Here is a 22,095-nt window from a genome sequence, read left to right on the forward strand (position 1 = left end):
ATTCAGGCTTTAATTCAAGCTTCAAATCGGGCTTCAATTCAGTCAGTTCGTGTCAATGCATGAAGTGAATATGCTGGGGAACCAGTCTAGACCAGAGTTGGTGAGTTCAGATTCAGAGTGTTTAGTTAGTCACGTTGTACGGTACAGGGTGCCAGGTGTGATTGCAGGGTACAGTGAAAATCTTAGGCTTGGAGCTCCAACATGCAGGACTGAGCTAAATAAAATAATGAAAATGGTCATAAAACAACAACAGAAACAGCACTATAGACATCACAACTGTAGCAGTGATCAATAAATACATTGGGGTGGAGGCAGAGTAAAGACTATTGAGGGTGGGGTGGAGGACCGTAGGGGGTAGGAGGGGGGGGTGGAGGACCGTAGGGGGGTAGGAGGGGGGTGGGAGGACCGTAGGGGGGTGGAGGACCGTAGGGGGGTAGAGGACCGCAGGGGGGTAGGAGGGGGGTGGAGGACAGTAGGGGGGGGTGGGTGGAGGACCGTAGGGGGGAGGACCGTAGGGGGGAGGGGGGTGGAGGACCGTAGGGGGTGGGGGGTGGAGGACCGTAGGGGGGGGAAGGACGTAGCTGACTAGTGGTGGCTATTCAGCTGCCTGATGGTCTGAGGGTAGAAACTATTGGCCAGTCTGACAGTTTTTGCCATGATGCTCCCTGTACTGCCATGATGCTCCCTGTACTGCCATGATGCTCCTGTACTGCCATGATGCTCCTGTACTGCCATGATGCTCCTGTACTGCCATGATGCTCCCTGTACTGCCATGATGCTCCCTGTACTGCCATGATGCTCACTGTACTGCCATGATGCTCCTGTACTGCCATGATGCTCCTGTACTGCCATGATGCTCCTGTACTGCCATGATGCTCCTGTACTGCCCGCGTCTGATTGGTTGAAGTGGGGAGAACAGGGCGTGGCTTGGGTCCCTGGTGATCTTCTTGACCTTCCTGTGACACCTGGTGTTGTAGGTGTCCTTGTAGGGCAGGCAGTGTGCACCCAATGGTGCGTTCGTCTGCACGTATCACCCTCTGAGGAGCCTTGCGGTCCGCAGCAGTGGAGTTGCCGCACCAGGCTGTGATGCAGCCCGACAGCATGCTCTCGATGGTGCTCCTGTAGAACACTGTGAAGGCCCTCGGTGACAGGCTGAATTTCTTCAGCATCCTGAGGTTGAAGAGTCGCCGTGGTGCCTTCTTCACTACGGTGTCCGTGTGGTTAGACCGTTTCAGCTTCTCTGAGAATTTGAAGTTATTGACCATCTCCACGGCGGTTGTGTTGCAGCTGATTTTGTGCTTACATCATGGTGTGAATATATGCAGTCTTAGAGTTATTGTGTTTGTGGTAATTGCGCAGGTTGAAGCCGGTTGGAGCTGGTTGTGCGTGAATGTGTTTGTCTTAACTGTGCAGCAGGCTCTGTATTAATGTGTTGATGTTAACTGGTCAGGTTGAAGCCCCAGAATGTAGAGACTCTGTATTAATGTGTTGACGTTAACTGGTCAGGTTGAAGCCCCAGAATGTAGAGACTCTGTATTAATGTGTTGATGTTAACTGGTCAGGTTGAAGCCCCAGAATGTAGAGACTCTGTATTAATGTGTTGATGTTAACTGGTCAGGTTGAAGCCCCAGAATGTAGAGACTCTGTATTAATGTGTTGACGTTAACTGGTCAGGTTGAAGCCCCAGAATGTAGAGACTCTGTATTAATGTGTTGATGTTAACTGGTCAGGTTGAAGCCCCAGAATGTAGAGACTCTGTATTAATGTGTTGATGTTAACTGGTCAGGTTGAAGCCCCAGAATGTAGAGACTCTGTATTAATGTGTTGATGTTAACTGGTCAGGTTGAAGCCCCAGAATGTAGAGACTCTGTATTAATGTGTTGATGTTAACTGGTCAGGTTGAAGCCCCAGAATGTAGAGACTCTGTATTAATGTGTTGATGTTAACTGGTCAGGTTGAAGCCCCAGAATGTAGAGACTCTGTATTAATGTGTTGATGTTAACTGGTCAGGTTGAAGCCCCAGAATGTAGAGACTCTGTATTAATGTGTTGACGTTAACTGGTCAGGTTGAAGCCCCAGAACGTAGAGACTCTGTATTAATGTGTTGACGTTAACTGGTCAGGTTGAAGCCCCAGAATGTAGAGACTCTGTATTAATGTGTTGATGTTAACTGGTCAGGTTGAAGCCCCAGAATGTAGAGACTCTGTATTAATGTGTTGATGTTAACTGGTCAGGTTGAAGCCCCAGAATGTAGAGACTCTGTATTAATGTGTTGATGTTAACTGGTCAGGTTGAAGCCCCAGAATGTAGAGACTCTGTATTAATGTGTTGACGTTAACTGGTCAGGTTGAAGCCCCAGAATGTAGAGACTCTGTATTAATGTGTTGATGTTAACTGGTCAGGTTGAAGCACCAGAATGTAGAGACTCTGTATTAATGTGTTGATGTTAACTGGTCAGGTTGAAGCCCCAGAATGTAGAGACTCTGTATTAATGTGTTGATGTTAACTGGTCAGGTTGAAGCCCCAGAATGTAGAGACTCTGTATTAATGTGTTGACGTTAACTGGTCAGGTTGAAGCCCCAGAATGTAGAGACTCTGTATTAATGTGTTGACGTTAACTGGTCAGGTTGAAGGCCCAGAATGTAGAGACTCTGTATTAATGTGTTGACGTTAACTGGTCAGGTTGAAGCCCCAGAACGTGGAGAAGGGACTTCAGGAGTTTGGGAACAGAGCCAGGAAGATGGAGGGAGAGAATCTGCGTCTGGATGACTTTGCCCATTACCTAGATGTCCCTGTGTCAGACATGCTCAGAGACCTCTTCTCTCTCTTCAACCAGGTAAGGAAACACATGAAATATAATATCATCCCATTAGGAGCTTTGAAGGCCTACGTTACAAGTAGGTCAACTTCCAAAAACTCAGAAAACAGAAAAATATGTTACCCCCCTATATTGTGTATTTTTAAAATTTGAAATACAGATTTTAGATATGAGATATTACGTTTAGATGTGTGCTTTGCTAGATAATTTCTAACCAGTGCTTTTTCACTCTCACTCTGTTTTTCTCTCTTCCTCTCCGGCAGGAAGACAACATGATAGACGTTAGAGAATACGTCATCGCCTTATCTGTTGTATGCAGACCTGCTAAAACTATGGAGACCATGAAACTGGCCTTCAAGGTACGTTCTGCTCCAGCTCTGGTTTCATGCTCTGTCAGGGGGTGCTTTTAGAGGGCTTACAACCACTGATATTTCTGACGTTTCCCCTTTGAGATGACGTCCTAATGACCTATGGTGTGAGTTGTAGAGCTTGTGTAGTTGTGAAAAGATGGTCTGAGCGCCAGCCGGCTCAACGGGTGTGAGTGAGATACGAATGGGGTCAGGGTCATCGTGTCATCTAATGTGTGTATATATCCCAGATGTTTGAGGCGGAGGAGGACGGTGCGATCACAGAGGCTGAGTTGGCCTGCATCCTAAAGACGGCGCTAGGAGTGGCTGACCTTAACGTCTCACGTCTCTTCACTGCTATCGACACAGAGGACGCAGGGAAACTGACCTTCGGTAAGAAACGGCAGGTCTTAGCCTGTACTGCCCCCTTCAGTTTAGCTGCTCTTGACGTATTTGTGTGGGATGATTTTGGAACGCAACAAAGAATATGTCAAAGTTACATGGTTTCTGTAATCTCTAGTTATTTTATTATTTTATTATTTGTAAATATTAGGAGTGTGCCTATCTTTGTAAATATGTACTTGTTTCCTTTTTTTTTTTAATGGAGTGTCACTGCATTAATAACCTTACCGTTGTGTCTGGCGCCCTCCTGTGGTTGTAACAGACAAGTTCAGGAGCTTTGCAGAGCAGCAACCAAACTTCAGTGAGGACTACCTGTCCACAGACAATACAGGCCTGAACGGCTGCCCTCACCAGTCCAACGCCACGCCCAACGCCAAGCCCCAGACCAATGGGTTCTGCCCTGACTTCAGCCCGCCAGACAACCACCACAGCGCAACGACGGACGGTTCAGTGAAGAAACACAACTGAGTCTGTTAGCCATCTCAGAATCCACCTCTCCTGGTGAGAGAGTGGTGCTGGTGGAGGGGGGGTAGTGTCGTTGTTGTTGATGAGCTATATGTATGGTCAGTCAGATGTACACACACACACACACAGTACACACACACACACACAGTACACACACAGTACACACACACACACAGTACACACACAGTACACACACACACACACACAGTACACACACAGTACACACACACACACACAGTACACACACACACACAGTACACACACACACACAGTACACACACACACACACAGTACAGTACACACACACACACACACACACACACACACAGTACACACACACACACACAGTACACACACAGTACACACACACACACAGTACACACACACACACACACAGTACACACACACACACACACACACACAGTACACACACACACACACACACACAGTACACACACACACACACACACAGTACACACACACACACACACACACACACAGTACACACACACACACACACACACACAGTACACACACACACACACACACACACACACGAGAAATGTAGCACTTATTAACCGTAACCATAACGTTTATGCTGTTCGTTTTATCTTGGGGATCAAACGTTTTTTTTTGTTTTTTTTGTTGAGTTTGTCTGTCTGTATTTGTTCTGAGAGAGGAACGTGCATTTCAACGCCAAAAGATGGCTCCTGATGATCAAAGAGAAAGAAGCATGAACACATGAAGGGCAAGCACTTATTACGTTTCCTCCATGTTGGGGTTTGAGTGTGGTTGATACTGACCATGCATGTGTTTTAGTGAATTCAGTGTTTTAACTGTTTCGATGATTTTTATCTTCTTCTTCCTTATGGCGGCGGCCATTTTAAATGACAGGTTTGAGTCTGCATGGGTTCATTACTGTCAGTGAGCAGTATCGAGGGAATCTGACTGAATAGAACAGCCTTGGAGCACCAATGACATTGTCTGACCCCACTTTGGCTTTGATTGAACTCCATTTCTTTTGGTAGGTCAGATTTGAGGTGCCATATGGCTGATACAAGATGTAGGATCTTAATTTGAGCCAGTTTGCTACAGCAGGAAAAGAATCCTGAAGCAACAGGAAATGTGAAATATTATATGGGTTATAATCAATGGCCATTTTTGGGGGGGGGGTTAATACATTTTTCGTAAGGGAAAATAAAGTCAGACATTTCAAAGTGGAAATTACAAACTTCAAAAGCTATTTTAAACCTCAAATACACTACACGTTTTAAAGTTCTCCTGCAACAGGGTGATCAAATGAAGGTCCTACACCTGTAAAATGGGTCAGATTTGAGGTGTGATATGGCTGATATCAGATGGGTCAGATTTGAGGTGTGATATGGCTGATATCAGAAAGATGGCGGACATCAGATGCTGGTTGAAATCAAAATGAGCCGGTCATGTTTTTTTAATTATTTTTTTTATCTCAGGGTTCAGTAACAAGACTTATTAAACTAGAAAGATGTAATTTATCATCATGTTACATGGCCTTGACCACAGTCCTGGAAAACACATCAGGGTTGGCTCATGTTATTATACCATAATGATGTTGTCTTTCTGGACAAAGTCAATTGCTGTGTCTGAAATGGTACCCTATTCCCTATATAGTGCACTACTTTTGACCATGGGCTCTGTATAGGGAATAGGGTGCCATTTTGAGACTGACCCATGGTTAGACAACCCTCCCAACTCTATTTTTCCATTGAGATATACAGAGCTATTATTCAATGTCAAAATGTACTAATATACTGTTACGGAACGAAAACGTTGTGAGTGAGTATGCGGTTAACTTTAGTTGGTTGTACAGTCGTGGTCAAAAGTTTTGAGAATAACACAAATATTAATTTTCACAAAGTCTGCTGCCTCAGTTTTTATGATGGCAATTTGCAATTACTCCAGAATGTTATGAAGAGTGATCAGATGAATTGAAATTAATTGCGAAGTCCCTCTTTGCCATGAAAATGAACTTAATCCCCCCCCAAAAAAACATTTCCACTGCATTTCAGCCCTGCCACAAAAGGACCAGCTGACATCATGTCAGTGATTCTCTCGTTAACACAGGTGAGAGTGTTGACGAGGACAAGGCTGGAGATCACTCTGTCATGCTGATTGAGTTAGAATAACAGACTGGAAGCTTTAAAAGGAGGGTGGTGCTTGAAATCATTGTTCTTCCTCTGTTAACCATGGTTACCTGCAAGGAACACGTGCCGTCATTATTGCTTTGTACAAAAAGGGCTTCACAGGCAAGGATATTGCTGCTAGTAAGATTGCACCTAAATCAACCATTTATCGGATTATCAACAACTTCAAGGAGAGAGTTTCAATTGTTGTGAAGAAGGCTTCAGGGCGCCCAAGAAAGTCCAGCAAGCGCCAGGACCGTCTCCTAAAGTTGATTCAGCTGCGGGATCGGGGCACCACCAGTGCAGAGCTTGCTCAGGAATGGCAGCAGGCAGGTGTGAGTGCATCTGCACGCACAGTGAGGCGAAAACTTTTGGAGGATGGCCTAGTGTCAAGAAGGGCAGCGAGGAAGCCACTTCTCTCCAGGAAAAACATCAGGGACAGACTGAGATTCTGCAAAAGGTACAGGGATTGGACTGCTGAGGACTGGGGTAAAGTCATTTTCTCTGATGAATCCCCTTTCCGATTGTTTGGGGCATCCAGAAAAAAGCTTGTCCGGAGAAGACAAGGTGAGCGCTACCATCAGTCCTGTGTCATGCCAACAGTAAAGCATCCTGAGACCATTCATGTGTGGGGTTGCTTCTCAGCCAAGGGAGTGGGCTCACTCACAATTTTGCTTAAGAACACAGCCATGAATAAAGAATGGTACCAACACATCCTCCGAGAGCAACTTCTCCCAACCATCCAAGAACAGTTTGGTGACGAACAATGCCTTTTCCAGCGTGATGGAGCACCTTGACATAAGGCAAAAGTGATAACTAAGTGGCTCAGGGAACAAAACATCAACATTTTGGGTCCATTGCCAGGAAACTCCCCAGACCTTAATCCCATTGAGAACTTGTGGTCAACCCTCAAGAGGCGGGTGGACAAACAAAAACCCACAGATTCTGACAAACTCCAAGGATTGATTTTGCAAGAATGGGCTGCCATCAGTCAGGATGTGGCCCAGAAGTTAATTGACAGCATGCCAGGGCGGATTGCAGAGGTCTTGAAAAAGAAGGGTCAACACTGCAAATATTGACTCTTTGCATAAACTTAATGTAATTGTCAATAAAAGCCTTTGACACTTATGGAATGCTTGTAATTATACTTCAGTATACCATAGTAACATCTGAGAAAAATATCTAAAAACACTGAAGCAGCAAACTTTGTGAAGACCAATACTTGTGTCATTCTCAAAACTTTTGACCACGACTGTAGTAGTGCCCAGAATGGAACCAGCGATGTATAAGGTTTTAAGGGAAAACAGAATGGAACCAGCGGTGTATAAGGTTTTAAGGGAAAACAGAATGGAACCAGCGGTGTATAAGGTTTTAAGGGAAAACAGAATGGAACCAGCGGTGTATAAGGTTTTAAGGGAAAACAGAATGGAACCAGCGATGTATAAGGTTTTAAGGGAAAACAGAATGGAACCAGCGGTGTATAAGGTTTTAAGGGAAAACAGAATGGAACCAGCGGTGTATAAGGCTTTAAGGGAAAACAGAATATAACCAGCGGTGTATAAGGCTTTAAGGGAAAACAGAATGGAACCAGCGGTGTATAAGGTTTTAAGGGAAAACAGAATGGAACCAGCGGTGTATAAGGTTTTAAGGGAAAACAGAATATAACCAGCCATGTATAAGGTTTTAAGGGAAAACAGAATGGAACCAGCGGTGTATAAGGCTTTAAGGGAAAACAGAATATAACCAGCCATGTATAAGGTTTTAAGGGAAAACAGAATGGAACCAGCGGTGTATAAGGCTTTAAGGGAAAACAGAATGGAACCAGCGGTGTATAAGGCTTTAAGGGAAAACAGAATGGAACCAGCGGTGTATAAGGCTTTAAGGGAAAACAGAATGGAACCAGCGGTGTATAAGGTTTTAAGGGAAAACAGAATCGAACCAGCGGTGTATAAGGTTTTAAGGGAAAACAGAATCGAAAGGTATTAAGGGAAAACAGAATGGAACCAGCGGTGTATAAGGCTTTAAGGGAAAACAGAATGGATCCAGCGGTGTATAAGGTTTTAAGGGAAAACAGAATCGAAAGGTTTTAAGGGAAAACAGAATGGAACCAGCGGTGTATAAGGCTTTAAGGGAAAACAGAATATAACCAGCCATGTATAAGGCTTTAAGAGAAAACATATTTAAATTTTTTGGCTGAATGTTTACCTTTTATGGTACAATTTCTCAACAATGCATTTTGTTTTTAGCATACAGTGGCCAAAAGTTTTAATTTTTCTCTACAGAGAAAACCCTAATATCCAGGATAATGTCCTTATACCTTCCAATGTAATAGACCACTCCAACCCATCCACGCCCCCCATTTTCAAACTGTCAACGTCGTGATTAGCCTGAGGGTACTAGTTGTTCTTGGGGGCTAGATAGATTAAATAATAGGACTTTTCAGCATCACTGGCATCTTTTATTTTCCCCTCATTTTAATCATCTCATATAACTTCTCTCCCCTCATCTTTCATGTGTTCTTCCATTATTTTATTTTTTTGTTAGTTTGTTCACGTCATGGAGTCAACTGTATACTTTAGTTCATCTGACAAGTATTTACAGTCTGCACCTTGATTCATGTTTGGGGATCTATTTGTTTTCTACGTTTGAGGTACCCCGCTCACACTTATTCTGTGCAGAAAGTGTTTTTCCACCAATCTCACTAAGGGGTATTTCAATGTTAAGACATTACATTTTTTTATCATGAAGTTTTCGTATGAACTCCAATTATAATCAACCTCCTAAACCGCATGACGTTAGATTGTTATGCTGTTATACACCACATCGAACTGCTCATTAAGAATGTCTTTAGAATTTAATATTTCTACACACTGAATGGCTAATTTCGCACTCAATTAACATAATCACTTATTCTAGGCGTTTTAACTCACTGACAATAGTCATGTATTATATTTAATAGTTGTTTTTAATTCAAACATTCTCTGAAATGCGTTGCTCTTTTCAATCAGTTGTGGACAATTGAGGGAACCTTTTTTTTGGGGGGCCAAATATCACTGTAGGTAGGCTAAACTAGCTGGTAGAAATGTATGCTGGATGGAAAGATCAAACAAGATGCTGTAAACTGTATTTCTCCTTAGTTAAATACATTGTCTTCCGTATAGATGAACTGAATGGATTGTAACGCGACTGCGTTGCCAATAATCATCAGCACAGACGGCTGTCTGACGTAAGACAATGAATGCACTTAATACATGAGATTTTGAGTTAATATATGAGATATTAGCTGGATTACATTGTGGTTTTTGTTTTTAAGGTACAGTAGTACCCTGTTTTTAAATAGATGTAAAGATTGAGTGGAAAAAGGGAAATATCTAATCTCACGTTCCCGTCTGAAGTTGACCTATTTACTCATTTCTAATAGCTTTGTTATATGAATCTGTGTCCATATGGCTCTGGTCAAAAGTAGTGCGCTATATAGGGAATAGGGGTGCCATTTTGAACACAAGCCAGTCTATCCACTGTTAATTACCTGAATGTTACTACAGAGGTCTATCAACTGGTGTGTTGTAACGGGTTCTATAGAGAGCGGTTTACCATCTAAAAGAGCTATGAACTCTGACTACAATTTGTTTCCATAACCGTTCCATCGCTCACATAACCATAACCCCCCCCAAAGAAAGCTTTAATAACGAAGCAATATTTCACATTGTCAACCGCCTCTCTCAAGTTCTCCTTTTGAAGAGTTCAAATGATATGTATTTTTGAATATTCCAAATGCGGGCATTTCGTGAATTTTTCAGTAATACGTACATTTATTTTTATTTCACTGCCTGCCATGAGAAGGATGTGATCTTCTATCCTGTGGATTGTGCTAATGCTCAAAGTAAAGCCTGTTGGTGTTCCTTTTTGTATGATGAACTGAATGGATTTGTGCTGTATTACTCAAACATAGCCCAAAATCTATTGTTAATATAACGCTTGTTGTTGTTGTTGTTGTTATTATTGACTGCTTAGATACTAAATGCATATTTTAAAACCAATAGCCTTGAATCAATCTATCTATCTATCTGTCTATCTATCTATCTGTCTATCTATGGTTTTCATGATTATAAAAAGAGAATGTATAGACAATCTGTCATCATACAGAGCTCCTCAAAACGCTGATGTAACAATGTACTTTAAATCATGATTTCGTAAAACAATATTTGGTAATATTGCTCCTATTCAAACCTACATGTCTGACCCTTGTCAAAAGTGCACAGGGTTGAATTGAACGGAGTTGTGCTAGTTGTGTGTACTAAGCCTTGAGGTGCAGATCCCAGCCAAATGACAGACCTACGCACCAACCTAACCGGAGTGTATCCACACATTTCAATGGGACTTATGCTAGAATCCACCACCACACTATCTGTTCTCCATGAATAAGTGTATATCCTTTTTTTTTTATATATATATTTGTTTAGATTGTATTCTCTCTCTCTCTCTTTTTTTGTAAACAATTCTTCCTGAGGGGAAATGTGACGTGGCGAAGGCTGTTGCTTCTCATGACATGGTATAGGTCCTCTGTAGCTCAGTTGGTAGAGCATGGCGCTTGCAACGCCAGGGTTGTGGGTTCGTCTCCCACGGGGGGGGGGCAGTATGAAAAATGTATGCACTCACTAACTGTAAGTCGCTCTGGATAAGAGCGTCTGCTAAATGACTAAAAATGTAAAATGTTTTTTTTTTAAATTATGTTTCATATTTGTTATTAAATGGAGTACATGAGAATAGAGATCTCAAATTCCGGTTGGGTGGCTTGTATCCCCACTTTCACCCCTTTTTGTCTTGTAAAGAAAGAGATCTGTATACTATATTTAGCTCAGTTTTCTAGAACTGTGTCGTGTCAGGATCTTTGATGTGTACTAACACAAGCTTGCTAACTGTTTTAACGGTTTAACGGACCGAAGGAGGAAGCTTCTGAATGGCTTTATTCGAACGCAGATGTTTGGTTTGGATTGTAAAATGAAGACTCCCTGACTGAAACGTAAAAGGTTGTTGTTTTAAAACAAAAGTTGTTCTCATACTTTTACTCTTGATTCATTCATTCAATCATGTTTTAAATATCTCACAACATACAAGAATCATTCTGTTTCTATCTGTTTTTTAAATGGTTCTGAAGACAAACCGTAAGAGCTGATATCTTATTCATGCTACCGCTGCCTGCTTCTACTGTGTCCCACACTGAACTGAAGACGAAAGATCTACCCGTGTAATGTGTGTTCCTCTGGACTGGTACCTAGCTAGCTGGCTTTCTGATGGTTCTGTTGTGTGGACCAGGATCATGCTGAATTTGCTGTAATTTATATATTTTTTTCCTCCCGAGTTTTTATTTTAAGGTACTTGGAACAGTCATTTACTGCAAGATACTTTGAAATGACTGTTTGGGACAGCTATGATGATATTAACTTGTCAATGTGACTCTTTTAATAATAAACGAAGAAGAATTGAACAGCAGATTTCTGGTGTTCTGAATGTTATTTCAGTGTTTCTTCATGTAACGCCGTCACTCTGGGCTCCATGTAGACTGGTGTTCTATGAGAAGGTTGAAAACGGTTGTTGACAAACGGCACACATCTGTCTCCCTCTTGTGGCCACAACTAACCGCAGATGGAGGGAGTGTGTCTGCATTACCATCTTGAGTGGCAGCTCTCCTCTGAATGAAATACAATATCACAGAATTATATCATAAATTATGTTTATTTAATCCATTAACAAGGAACTCCCATTTTTATATTGTTCTGAGGAAACAACCTGGCCTCTGGGCAATTTGTAGGATTTGGGACGTACATTTAGTTTCCCTCCTTTTAGTATGATATATTACGTTACATTAGGTTATGTTATGAATGGAATAGCGGTTGTATAATATCATGCCGATTAGATGTATAGTGTAGTGTCGAGAAAACGATGCTGAGATGCTGTGAGAACAAGAAATCCGCTGACACTGTCCTCGATTATAATTATTTATTGCATTTGAAGATCTCAGCGCCAATTTACAGACATCTGCAGACATCTGGAGAATAACCGGCCCCAATCTCTAATATGTTATTCTCCCCGTCCTTTGTCCCAAACCATAGTATATATATCCTATGTAACCTGATATGGGTGTTTTCCCCTACAGACCAATGCCAGGACTCCACCTAACAGACTTCCTCTGTTTTAGGGTGCCCCTATAGAAATGCTCCCCAGATGCTTCCTTAAGCTGAGTCAACATCCTCTAAGACACCATTTGCAGACGTCAGCAAAGTCATACATTGTTTAGACACTACATATTTCCCCCCTTCGAGACTAACTAAGTCTCGAAAACAAAAAGAATAGGATTATGACAAATAACAATTTCTCTCTTATTGAGTAACTTTAACAATAAACCAAAAACACATTTTCTATGGAGTGTAAATAAATGTCTATGAAATATGAACAAATCTTTATGGAGTGTAAATAAATTTCTATGAAATATGAACACATCTTTATGGAGTGTGAGAGCGAAAAACCTGTCTGGCAGCTTTCTTTCCAAATATCCATCAATCAATCAAGACAGTAAAATTCTCTCACGGCCCCTCTGCCCCAGGCAACCACTTAAGTACTCCAGATCAATTCATAAATCTTTATCAATGCATTTTAAACTATGATGCAATTGAATACACATGAAAGCCCCAGCAAACAAAATACAATCAAATTTGTCCACATTCAGGCTGGTCGACCCATCGGACCCTCCTGTGGATTCTCTCTGTCCCTGCCTAGACCCAATATCCCTAAGCATCCACGAAATAAACAAAAACATCTGAGATCCCCACATGTACCCAACTACAGCAAATATCATTATTCAACAATTAATACAGAAAGAATATGACACAAATTATGTATTACACATGCAAATATGTCTATATATCATTGCAGACACTGGAATGTAGTCCACTACACTTCATCTCCTCAGCAGTGTCTGGAATCTGAACATTTCCACACCTTCCTTGTTCCACTTCCTCCAGTCCATTCATATTGTCCTCGTTTGAGTGTTTGAATCCCCTCTACACATTCCCCCATATGCTTCTGGAAGAAAATAAAAGATCAAACAGTATATTTTGCAAAACAACACATTCAAATTAAAACATCAATATCAACTAAAAACGATATATAAAATGAATCACATTCCAATTCCCCCTTTGATTCATCACAAAATACTAACTATCACAATAATATTTAAAAAATTTGAAAAATGATCGGATATTCAAAATTGATATCTATCCATCAATACTCCTTTGAGTCTTTGACAAAAGGTTAAACCCTCTTATCATTTCATTTGCAAAACCCTGCAAAGTATAGGTAATATTATCAATGTGATCTGCCCAAAAGTTTACACCATACCATGGAAAAAAATCCAAGTCCCCACTTCTCTCCTAGACTTATCCTCCAATGGTAGGCTTCCAGACTATGAAATGTCTCTCTTTCAGAATCAGATTTATCTCTTTCCAGTGCTTCCCCTCTTTTAATGGTAAAAACCTCATATGGAAGCTTCAACATCGACATGTAACAACATCCTTTCCATCCATAGGGTAAGAATATATTCTTTCTCACCACAAACCCCAGATGTTTCTAAAATTCCCAATAGTCACATTACCATGCAACAACGTATCTTTCACCATCAAAGTCCTTCTCTTCTTACTAACTTGAACATAAAAAGTTACATTATATTTCTCATTACTAACCTTATGTTCATGCTTACCCAAAGTCATCATATAATCATCACAATCTGATATTCCCCTAAACATCCCCTTTCCATCATATGTTTTATTTGAACAAAAACAGCTTTTAGCCCTCACGGGTTTCACCTCCAATGCTTCATGAATCGCTGTTAACTGATTTTCCTTCCTATCTAACAAATTCACATAGGGTAATTAATTTAACCAAGAACACTTAAACCTAGGCCTAAACAAATGCTTCCACAACGACATTATTGTATCTGTTAATGATTGTTGCTGATACAACAGCCATGATAAAGCATAAGATTTACACATACTTGATAGAGGTTGAGCCACCGTCTCTAAGATTCAACCCCATGTTCCTGGTGCTGAAATTCTCAACAGACATGGAACCTCAAGATTCCTCACTGATCTTACAGAATGAGTTAACTGCTGGAACCAAAGATTCCTACCTGCCCGTCCATCTTTAATTTACAAAACAGAAGGATCAAATCCATATGCCTTCCATTTAGTTTCTCTCTTCCCTAACGAGCAGTATTGATCAGATGTATCTTCTTGTCTTCCATCAAAATCAAACAACTCATCCTGTACCTCCATGATAGTATTCTCCCTGATCTTCCCCTCTAACATTACGCAAAATAAGTGAGCAATCACTCATAACCCTCTTCCACTTCATATCGTTGTACAAAATATACTTCCTTTGACTAGGTGAAACAGCTTCTACTTCTTGTCCTGATAGCAACACTTCTTCTCCATAATTATCTCTCCACTGAACTCTAAATTTCCCTTCACCACTGTTCTCTCTCTCTCACTTACATTGAAGCTGAGCTGACTGTCCTAGAGTTCCTTCAACCCTAGTTTTCATAACTTTTTAGTCTGACTTTTTCTCCTAATTTTTCAAAAACCATTTCACTGATTTATCCACAAATTCCTTTCCCACTAATTTGAGGATATTTGATCGGGAAGTCCCCACCTGCTTATGACTTCTTTACACAAAAACTTGGCAAACGATTGAGCATCTTTTAGCTTAGTTTGACATCTTATGCACCTCTTGGTGTAGGAATGTAACCAAGAATAACAGTCACACCCCTGCAAACATAATTTTTCAGAAAGATTGTCCACCTGCCTATGACATAGTCAATCTGTTCAAGCAAATATGATTCCCAAAAACCCTACTCCTTTATGATCTGTCTCCTAATCTCCCCCCTTGCAACATTAGCTAACCCATAGCTTCCTAAATCATCAGACCTATTAGGTCTAGAGGCGCTACTATCAACCCCTCATGGTTTCTCCCCAAAACAACAATTGATTGCTACTCTAAGGATTTTTTCCTATTGTCTTCAAAACACCTGCTTTTGAAAGTCCTTCAATTTCTGGTTCAATCCCTTGGATTGCTTCATCTTTCCATGGATACTGATTCTTCCAAGGAGGTCTGCCTCCTGGTTGAAGTTCAACTTTCACCTCAATTGGGCTGATTTCACAAGTCCAATATCGGTACTATTTTGAGATCACAAACATTCTTGAACTTGTTGCAACATCTCCTCTTTCATAGATTGTTAACCCATCTTCACACTGCAAATAGATTCATGTGTCATCCGTACAGTTTATGACTCTCCTTGTCCTTGAGCCAAAATCATTATTTTGAGAAATCGCTGATCTTCACTCCTCCAAATCCCCAAATTATCTTTCATCAGTACAAAAACAGCTTTCTCTGCTTCTGTCATCATTTCTCCTATCTGCTTCTGCTCATAGCCTTCAGAAACCAACAAGGTCACATGTGGCACACTCTTCTCAATCTCACATTCTTTATCCAGATAATCATCTGTGTTTATCTTCATATCTGCTCCTTGTAGTCCTAAAATTGAACTTTCTTTGGTTGATGACTCAACCATTCCTCTGAGTTCAATTTGGCAGCATTCTTGAAATACTGGAGCTGAGTTGAAATGGATATTCCAGAAGCCTCGCATCTGGCATATTATCCCCCTTAAATTTCTTCCATATCTTAGCCTGCTTCAAAAAATCTTCACTAAGATTTCCAATCCAGAATACTGTAGACGAATCCATCTCTGTCATCATCAACAATTGGTAAACCTTTTCCTTTGGCACTTCTACCAGACAGCCGTCTGGTGTACATCTTATTGTACAGTTCAACTTAAACAATGCATCTCTTCCCAACAATGCAATAGGTGTATGTTCTGATACCATATGGGTATTGTAATTTTCTAATTTTCATAGCAGAGCTCAATTGGTTCCTTAAGAGGAATCAACTGTTTCACTCCCTCAAATCCCTTTCCTAATTAGTTGATTGGACATAGTGAGATGTGTAACATCTTCAGGCTGAACACAGATAAAAGCAGTTCCGCTATCCACCATCACTTCCAATGGTCGGTTGTTTATTTTCACCTCAATTGTTGGATCTTTTTCCCCTAACTGGTGCTACCAGCTGACACCCCCCTTTCGGATCTTCTAGGCACCCCTAGAATCCTTGCTTCTGGCCCTTATAAGGGTTCACCTGTCCTCCAGATGATCTTGACTTGCCCCTGTATCTTCCTCTGAAATTCCCTCTGATGTTTCCTTCTGGCCCATTACACTCACAGCAAAGTCACCAACCTGTCCACAATCATAACACACTTCTGAAGATTGTTGGAAGTATGGCTTAAATCTTCCTCCTCTTCCTAAGCCTTCTCGTCCTCTTCCTCTCCAATTCTGTGTCTGTCCAGAGACTGGCTATGGATATGAAACAACTGGTACCGCTATTGGTTGCTGGTACAATTGCGGTTGGAACTGGTCCAGTTGAAGCTGTGGCAGTGATTGTTGATTTGGTGCACACTGATTCTTCATAACCAAAGCTTATTTCTTCTCCTTCTTATTCTCCACCAGTTGTATTTCATTGAGTTTTCTGAGAGTTTCTTGTTCCTGTTCTTTCTGGTTGTGTTCCTTTTTCCTGTACAGATCCACTTGATGGGCTATATGATCTCTATAGACACCTTTTGCCATGCTTCCAAGTCCAACCACCTCTGCCAGTTTGCTCCTTACTGGTGAGGGCAGTCCCATCTGCAGTTTAGCTCTCAAATTGACTGCTCAATTTGACTCACATCTGGATCATTTCCGGTAATATTTCTCCACACTTGATGAACTCTTGACACATAGGCTCTCGGATTTTCTTATTGTCCTAGTGGGTCAATCAGAATGTTGTCAGGATGCACATGTGTTGGAAACGTATCTTTCAGTGCTCTCCACAGCCGATTTCTACTTGCAGCCAACAATTCAGGGTCATTCACTGCAGTCCCCACATATCTATTAAGTCCAGCTCTCTGAAAAATGTATTCCATATCTGGAATCCCAAGGAGATTAGCCAAAAGTCTCTTAATGTCTCCTATGGCAGACTGTGTTCCCACCGTAATTTCTTCCAATTTTGAAATCCAAGGATATGCTCCATTTTGAAGAGTAGGCAGCTTCTCAAGTATATCTGACATATCGGTATTCTGCAAAGGCTTATACTCTAGGTTCTGTCCTCAAATTATCACTGGCATCATCTTCTTACTTGTGCTCTCTTTCCTTAGCCTCAATGTATACCTCTTCTCCAATTCTTGGGATCATTTTCTCAGCAGTTTTTTCTTCTGTATCTTAAGCTTCTTGAGTTGTTCTTCCCGTTCTCTTACTTCTTCTAAATTATTCTCTTTATCCAGGCATCTCGTTTTCTTCTTACTTTTGGAGTTTGGATACATCTTTATGGTCGTTTCTGCTTCTCCTCTCTCTATTATTCAAGCACTTTCATCATGTTGATGACGTCAGGGTTAAGAGTCCCTTCCACTGGCCATGGTTGTTCAATGTCAGGCCAACGTTTATTCCATTTTCCAGATAACCTTGCAATACCATTAACTAAAGGATTACTATTTTCTACTACATCAACAGGAGTAATTGCTTTCATAGTTTTGATCAGGGACGGCTTGTTCAATAGGGCGATATGGGCGACGCACTGCCAAACGGGAAAAGGAAGGGATTTTTTTTCTAATCAATTATAAAAAAATAAAAAAATAAATAATTATTTAAAAAAATTATAAATTTATAAAAAATTATATCACGGCAACAGCAGTTATCAGTGTTCACGTCTGATCTGACAGCCACTAAATGTCAAATCAGGCTAAAGTCGTGCTTCAAATGGCCCCGCCCGTTTTTTGGGCGATTTCAGTCAAGTTGAAAATCGCCCAGAAGTCTCTCATAGCCTGTCATGTAAAATCTATTTGTTTCACATTTCAAAGCTTTCAATACATTCTCTATGGGTGTCTGTGGGCTTGCACTTACGCGTCGTCATACATAACGTAACCACGAATGAACGTAACTAAGAAAAGACCAGGTAGCAGCCTCAATCAATTCACTACTACTATCAAAATGGCTAGGCTTCAGTCCAACTCGATTGTGTCTTTGAAAGAAGTTCCTTTTTGTCGGCGAACAAATGAAGATAAATTGGCAACGAAACAATTAGGACCTCCCAGACCAAATTTAATAATTCAACAGGTTTCTACTAAAGGCGGAAAGTCCTACACCCGAGGATTTTCCAAAAATTGGTACGAACGAAAAAGACATTGCCACTCACTCAACTGGATGACGAGGGATACAGGCTAGCTGTCCGCCGCCACAACGATGAGGTTAGTGTTGATAATCACAAGTTTACTGGATGTGGATATGGTGTAATAAAGGCAGTTTATTCAGAGGTAAATATATCTGGAATCGCGTTCACGGACCCGTTCGTCAAACTCTTAGGGAGCTATAAATTAAGCCCCATTACTTACCATATCAGATAAGAGAAATTGCTGCAGCTACATATATTTTACATCCTGGCCCTACATAGTTCACTATTTGCATCACAAAATATTAGCTGTTTACATAGCGAAGAGATTTGTTGTGGCAAATGAACTTGGGCTGGGAATTGCCAGGAACCTCACGATAAGATATATGCATCAGCATTGCGAGTCTCATGATTCTATACGTATTGCGATTCGATACTGTGATTTTATTGCGCACCATATGTCTGTTGCAGAGGGATCAGAAAGCCATGAGAACGAGTTTTGATCAGTCATGGAAATAAAAGTGCTGAAAACTAATTGGCTCCCAATGTGAAAAGATTGAGAACAAGCTATGAAGGAACAATAATGGTGTTTTGGTGCAGGTACAGCCAACTAGCGCTAAAATATTGCGATATTGTCAATACAGTATATCGTAAAGTATCACTATGTAACTCGATTTATTTCACCCCAATCCCTCAAATTAACGGTAAATAACTGAATTGTTTGCCCCACATTTAGCTAAGATGATTAGCTAGCCAGCTAAAATGTTTTATTTAGTTAGCAGTCGCATCTACAATAGTTTACTGTCAATAACATGTCTCCAAAATGACGTGGTGTCTCCAATTGTGTTGACATTTTACAATTGCAATGCGCATCCATGAGTATCCACTTTCTGTAGCTCAGCTGGTAGAGCATGGTGCTTGTAACGCCAAGGTAGTGGGTTCGATCCCCGGGACCACCCATACACAAAAATGTATGCACGCATGACTGTAAGTCGCTTTGGATAAAAGCGTCTGCTAAATGGCATTTATTATTATTATTATTATTATTATCTGAAGAGAGCCCCGAAACATTGTGTGCAGACATTTTATGCAATAAATGAAGTAGGTTCAATCTAGTAGTTCTGATCTTCTGATTGGTCCTGATGAGTTGGGCGAGGTCACCTCCAGGCTACTGTCACTGTTGCATTGGCTCTGAGTCGGGTTCTCTGTCTTCAAATGTTCAGCCTAAGAGAGGGGATTTTTGTGTGTGTGTGTGTGTGTGTGTTTAACAGTGATGATGTGTGTGTGTGTGTGTGTGTGTTTAACAGTGATGATGTGTGTGTGTGTGTGTGTTTGTGTGTGTGTGTGTCCTCAGAGCAAGAACTCGTGAGTTGGAAGAACTGAGAGGCCTATGGCGTGGGTGTTGTCCTTGGCCACCTGCTGACAAGGCTGACAAGATAGGACCCTTTTGTCCATTGTTATTGGATAGGAACAGAACTTATAACCAGCTCCTGACCTAAATAGATCTTAGCACAACATTTTACTCAACATATCATATTCCATATTCACTATAACAAATATATTTACTACGACATTAGCAAGAACCGCCACATCCTCAGCCGGCTAATCCAGTGTGTGAAGTTTTGCGGAGTGTTTGAGTTAGCTTTGCGAGGCAAAGATGAAACTGAGGGCTCCACCAACCCTGGTAAGCCAACACTTTTGAGATCAGTCAATAAATGCTTCTGGTATTGACTTATATGCTGCCCCTGTCTTCATGTTGTTGCTGGACATATCTTTTTTTTAAATGTGTGTAGGTCACCTAAATCATCAGAAAAATTGCCCCTCCTGAGAATTTTTTCAGGAGCCGCCACTGGTTTTGATGTCCTTTTTCCTCATTGTAACAACTCTTTTATATTCCTTTATTGTGAATTATTTTATTATTTTAGACTATCTAGCTTATTGTTCTCTCCCTTTTTTTTTTCCCCCAAAATTAATTATTTAATTAATCAATTCATCAATCAATTCATCAATTTATTCATCAATTTACTTATTTGTATCAATTTATTTTATTTTATTTTACCAAATTATTGATTAGTGGCAATCTTACCACATCCGATCAGGAAAGGTAAATGAAAGTAATCAACTTCAGAGCAATCCAAAAAAGAAAGACCTCTAATCCAGCAACACTACAGCACTCACAAACCAATTGCCTAATAAGCACCCAATTACCTTAATTTTACAGAATAATGTCAGTGCTGGATTTCCTCTAATCAAGCCAACTCATTCACAAAAAACTCAAAAATGCAATTAATTACATCAATTGATCAGTCTGTTGCCAAGTCCCTGTCAAATTGTCACAACATGAAATATGCTAGGCACACAAAATATCCTCTATGGGAAGGTAAGTTTTGTGAACAGAACAGTACTAGCCTTGATTTGACTTGATCCGTTGCAGCACACCCTGTCGCGTGATGCACTCGTCAGCACCTCCTCTCTCTCTCTGTCTCCTCCTTAACGTCTCTCATATCACAGAAGAACAAAGAACAGACAAGAATTTAGTATTTTATGCACTCACTGGGTTATTTCAACCATGCAATACTCCTCTGTTCACATTCGCGCTAAGACATAAGCAAACAGCTTAACTCAGGAATAGTATAAATAGCTCAATAACATTTTATTTTATTCATTTATTTAATTATTTTTTATTTTTAATCCGTCAACATATCTCTCATTTATCAATTCAATAGATCTCAATCAAATAGCTTCATCGTTAAGCAACAGCCAATTTAACAAACAGAATACTTTATTAGTGTGTAAGTCTCCCCCTCCTTCTCTGTCTGCTCTGAGTCTGCGTCTCCCAGCAGCTCAGTGCAGGCAAGGGAGTGGCATATTTGCTCTACGTAACTCTAAACTCATAAAATCACACGCATGCGTAGTTCATTCACCAGTGCATTTTCAGAGTGAGAAGAGCTCCCAAGCAGCTCTCTCCAAGCTAAACAACAGAAAGTAGACAGACCAGCTGTCCCTCCGTTATTTCACCCAACAGACAAACAGTAACACTTAACAGAGCTCACAAACCAACACAAAACATAGAACACAAATCCTACTCTCTTCCACACACACACACACACACACACAGTTTAAGAGGCTTATATCCGTTCCTACAGACCCCTAAAGCATGCTACTACCATCGTGCCGTTTTTTCCTTGTTCCTAAATTTCTGCTACCTCGAGTTTGCAGATATCCAATGAGCGGTTACATCGAACATATACCTCGTCAACTATAAGTCGAGCAGTAACTTGCAACCGAATGTATCCACCACAATCTCCAGTTCCCAGAACTGACCTAAAAATCAACCTAGTGAGTTTTCAGGATTTTCGGCCCATCCTAATGATCGCCTCGTTTGAGGGCTTGCCATAGATTCGCGATGTCCTAATTCGTATACATTTTCCTTAGTTCCTGGCCTTTCCTTCTTTCATTCTATTCTTTTTGAATTTTATTCAAGCAAAAATATCCCTGTGTCCAGTATTATCAATACCTATAGACACTCCCCCCTGTTTGCGTTGTTGCCAGCGCAAACAAATTTAGAAATTTAGAACGGACTCTTATCCCACAGCAA

At 40.9% G+C, this 22,095-nt stretch overlaps 1 protein-coding gene across 1 annotated transcript in view; it reads left to right on the forward strand.

The window, feature by feature from the left end:
- LOC121542590 (lysophosphatidylcholine acyltransferase 1-like) overlaps window positions 1-4,085 on the forward strand; it is a 105,533-nt gene extending 101,448 nt beyond the window's left edge. Inside the window, exons 11-14 of the mRNA XM_041852015.2 lie at window positions 2,683-2,836; window positions 3,082-3,177; window positions 3,417-3,558; window positions 3,830-4,085. Coding sequence (XP_041707949.2) covers window positions 2,683-2,836; window positions 3,082-3,177; window positions 3,417-3,558; window positions 3,830-4,035 — 598 coding nt within the window. The 3' untranslated portion in view covers window positions 4,036-4,085. The remainder of the gene's footprint in view (window positions 1-2,682; window positions 2,837-3,081; window positions 3,178-3,416; window positions 3,559-3,829) is intronic.
- Window positions 4,086-22,095: the final 18,010 nt, after the last annotated feature.

The sequence above is a fragment of the Coregonus clupeaformis genome, unplaced genomic scaffold, assembly GCF_020615455.1.
Source record: "Coregonus clupeaformis isolate EN_2021a unplaced genomic scaffold, ASM2061545v1 scaf0272, whole genome shotgun sequence".
NCBI lineage: Eukaryota > Metazoa > Chordata > Actinopteri > Salmoniformes > Salmonidae > Coregonus > Coregonus clupeaformis.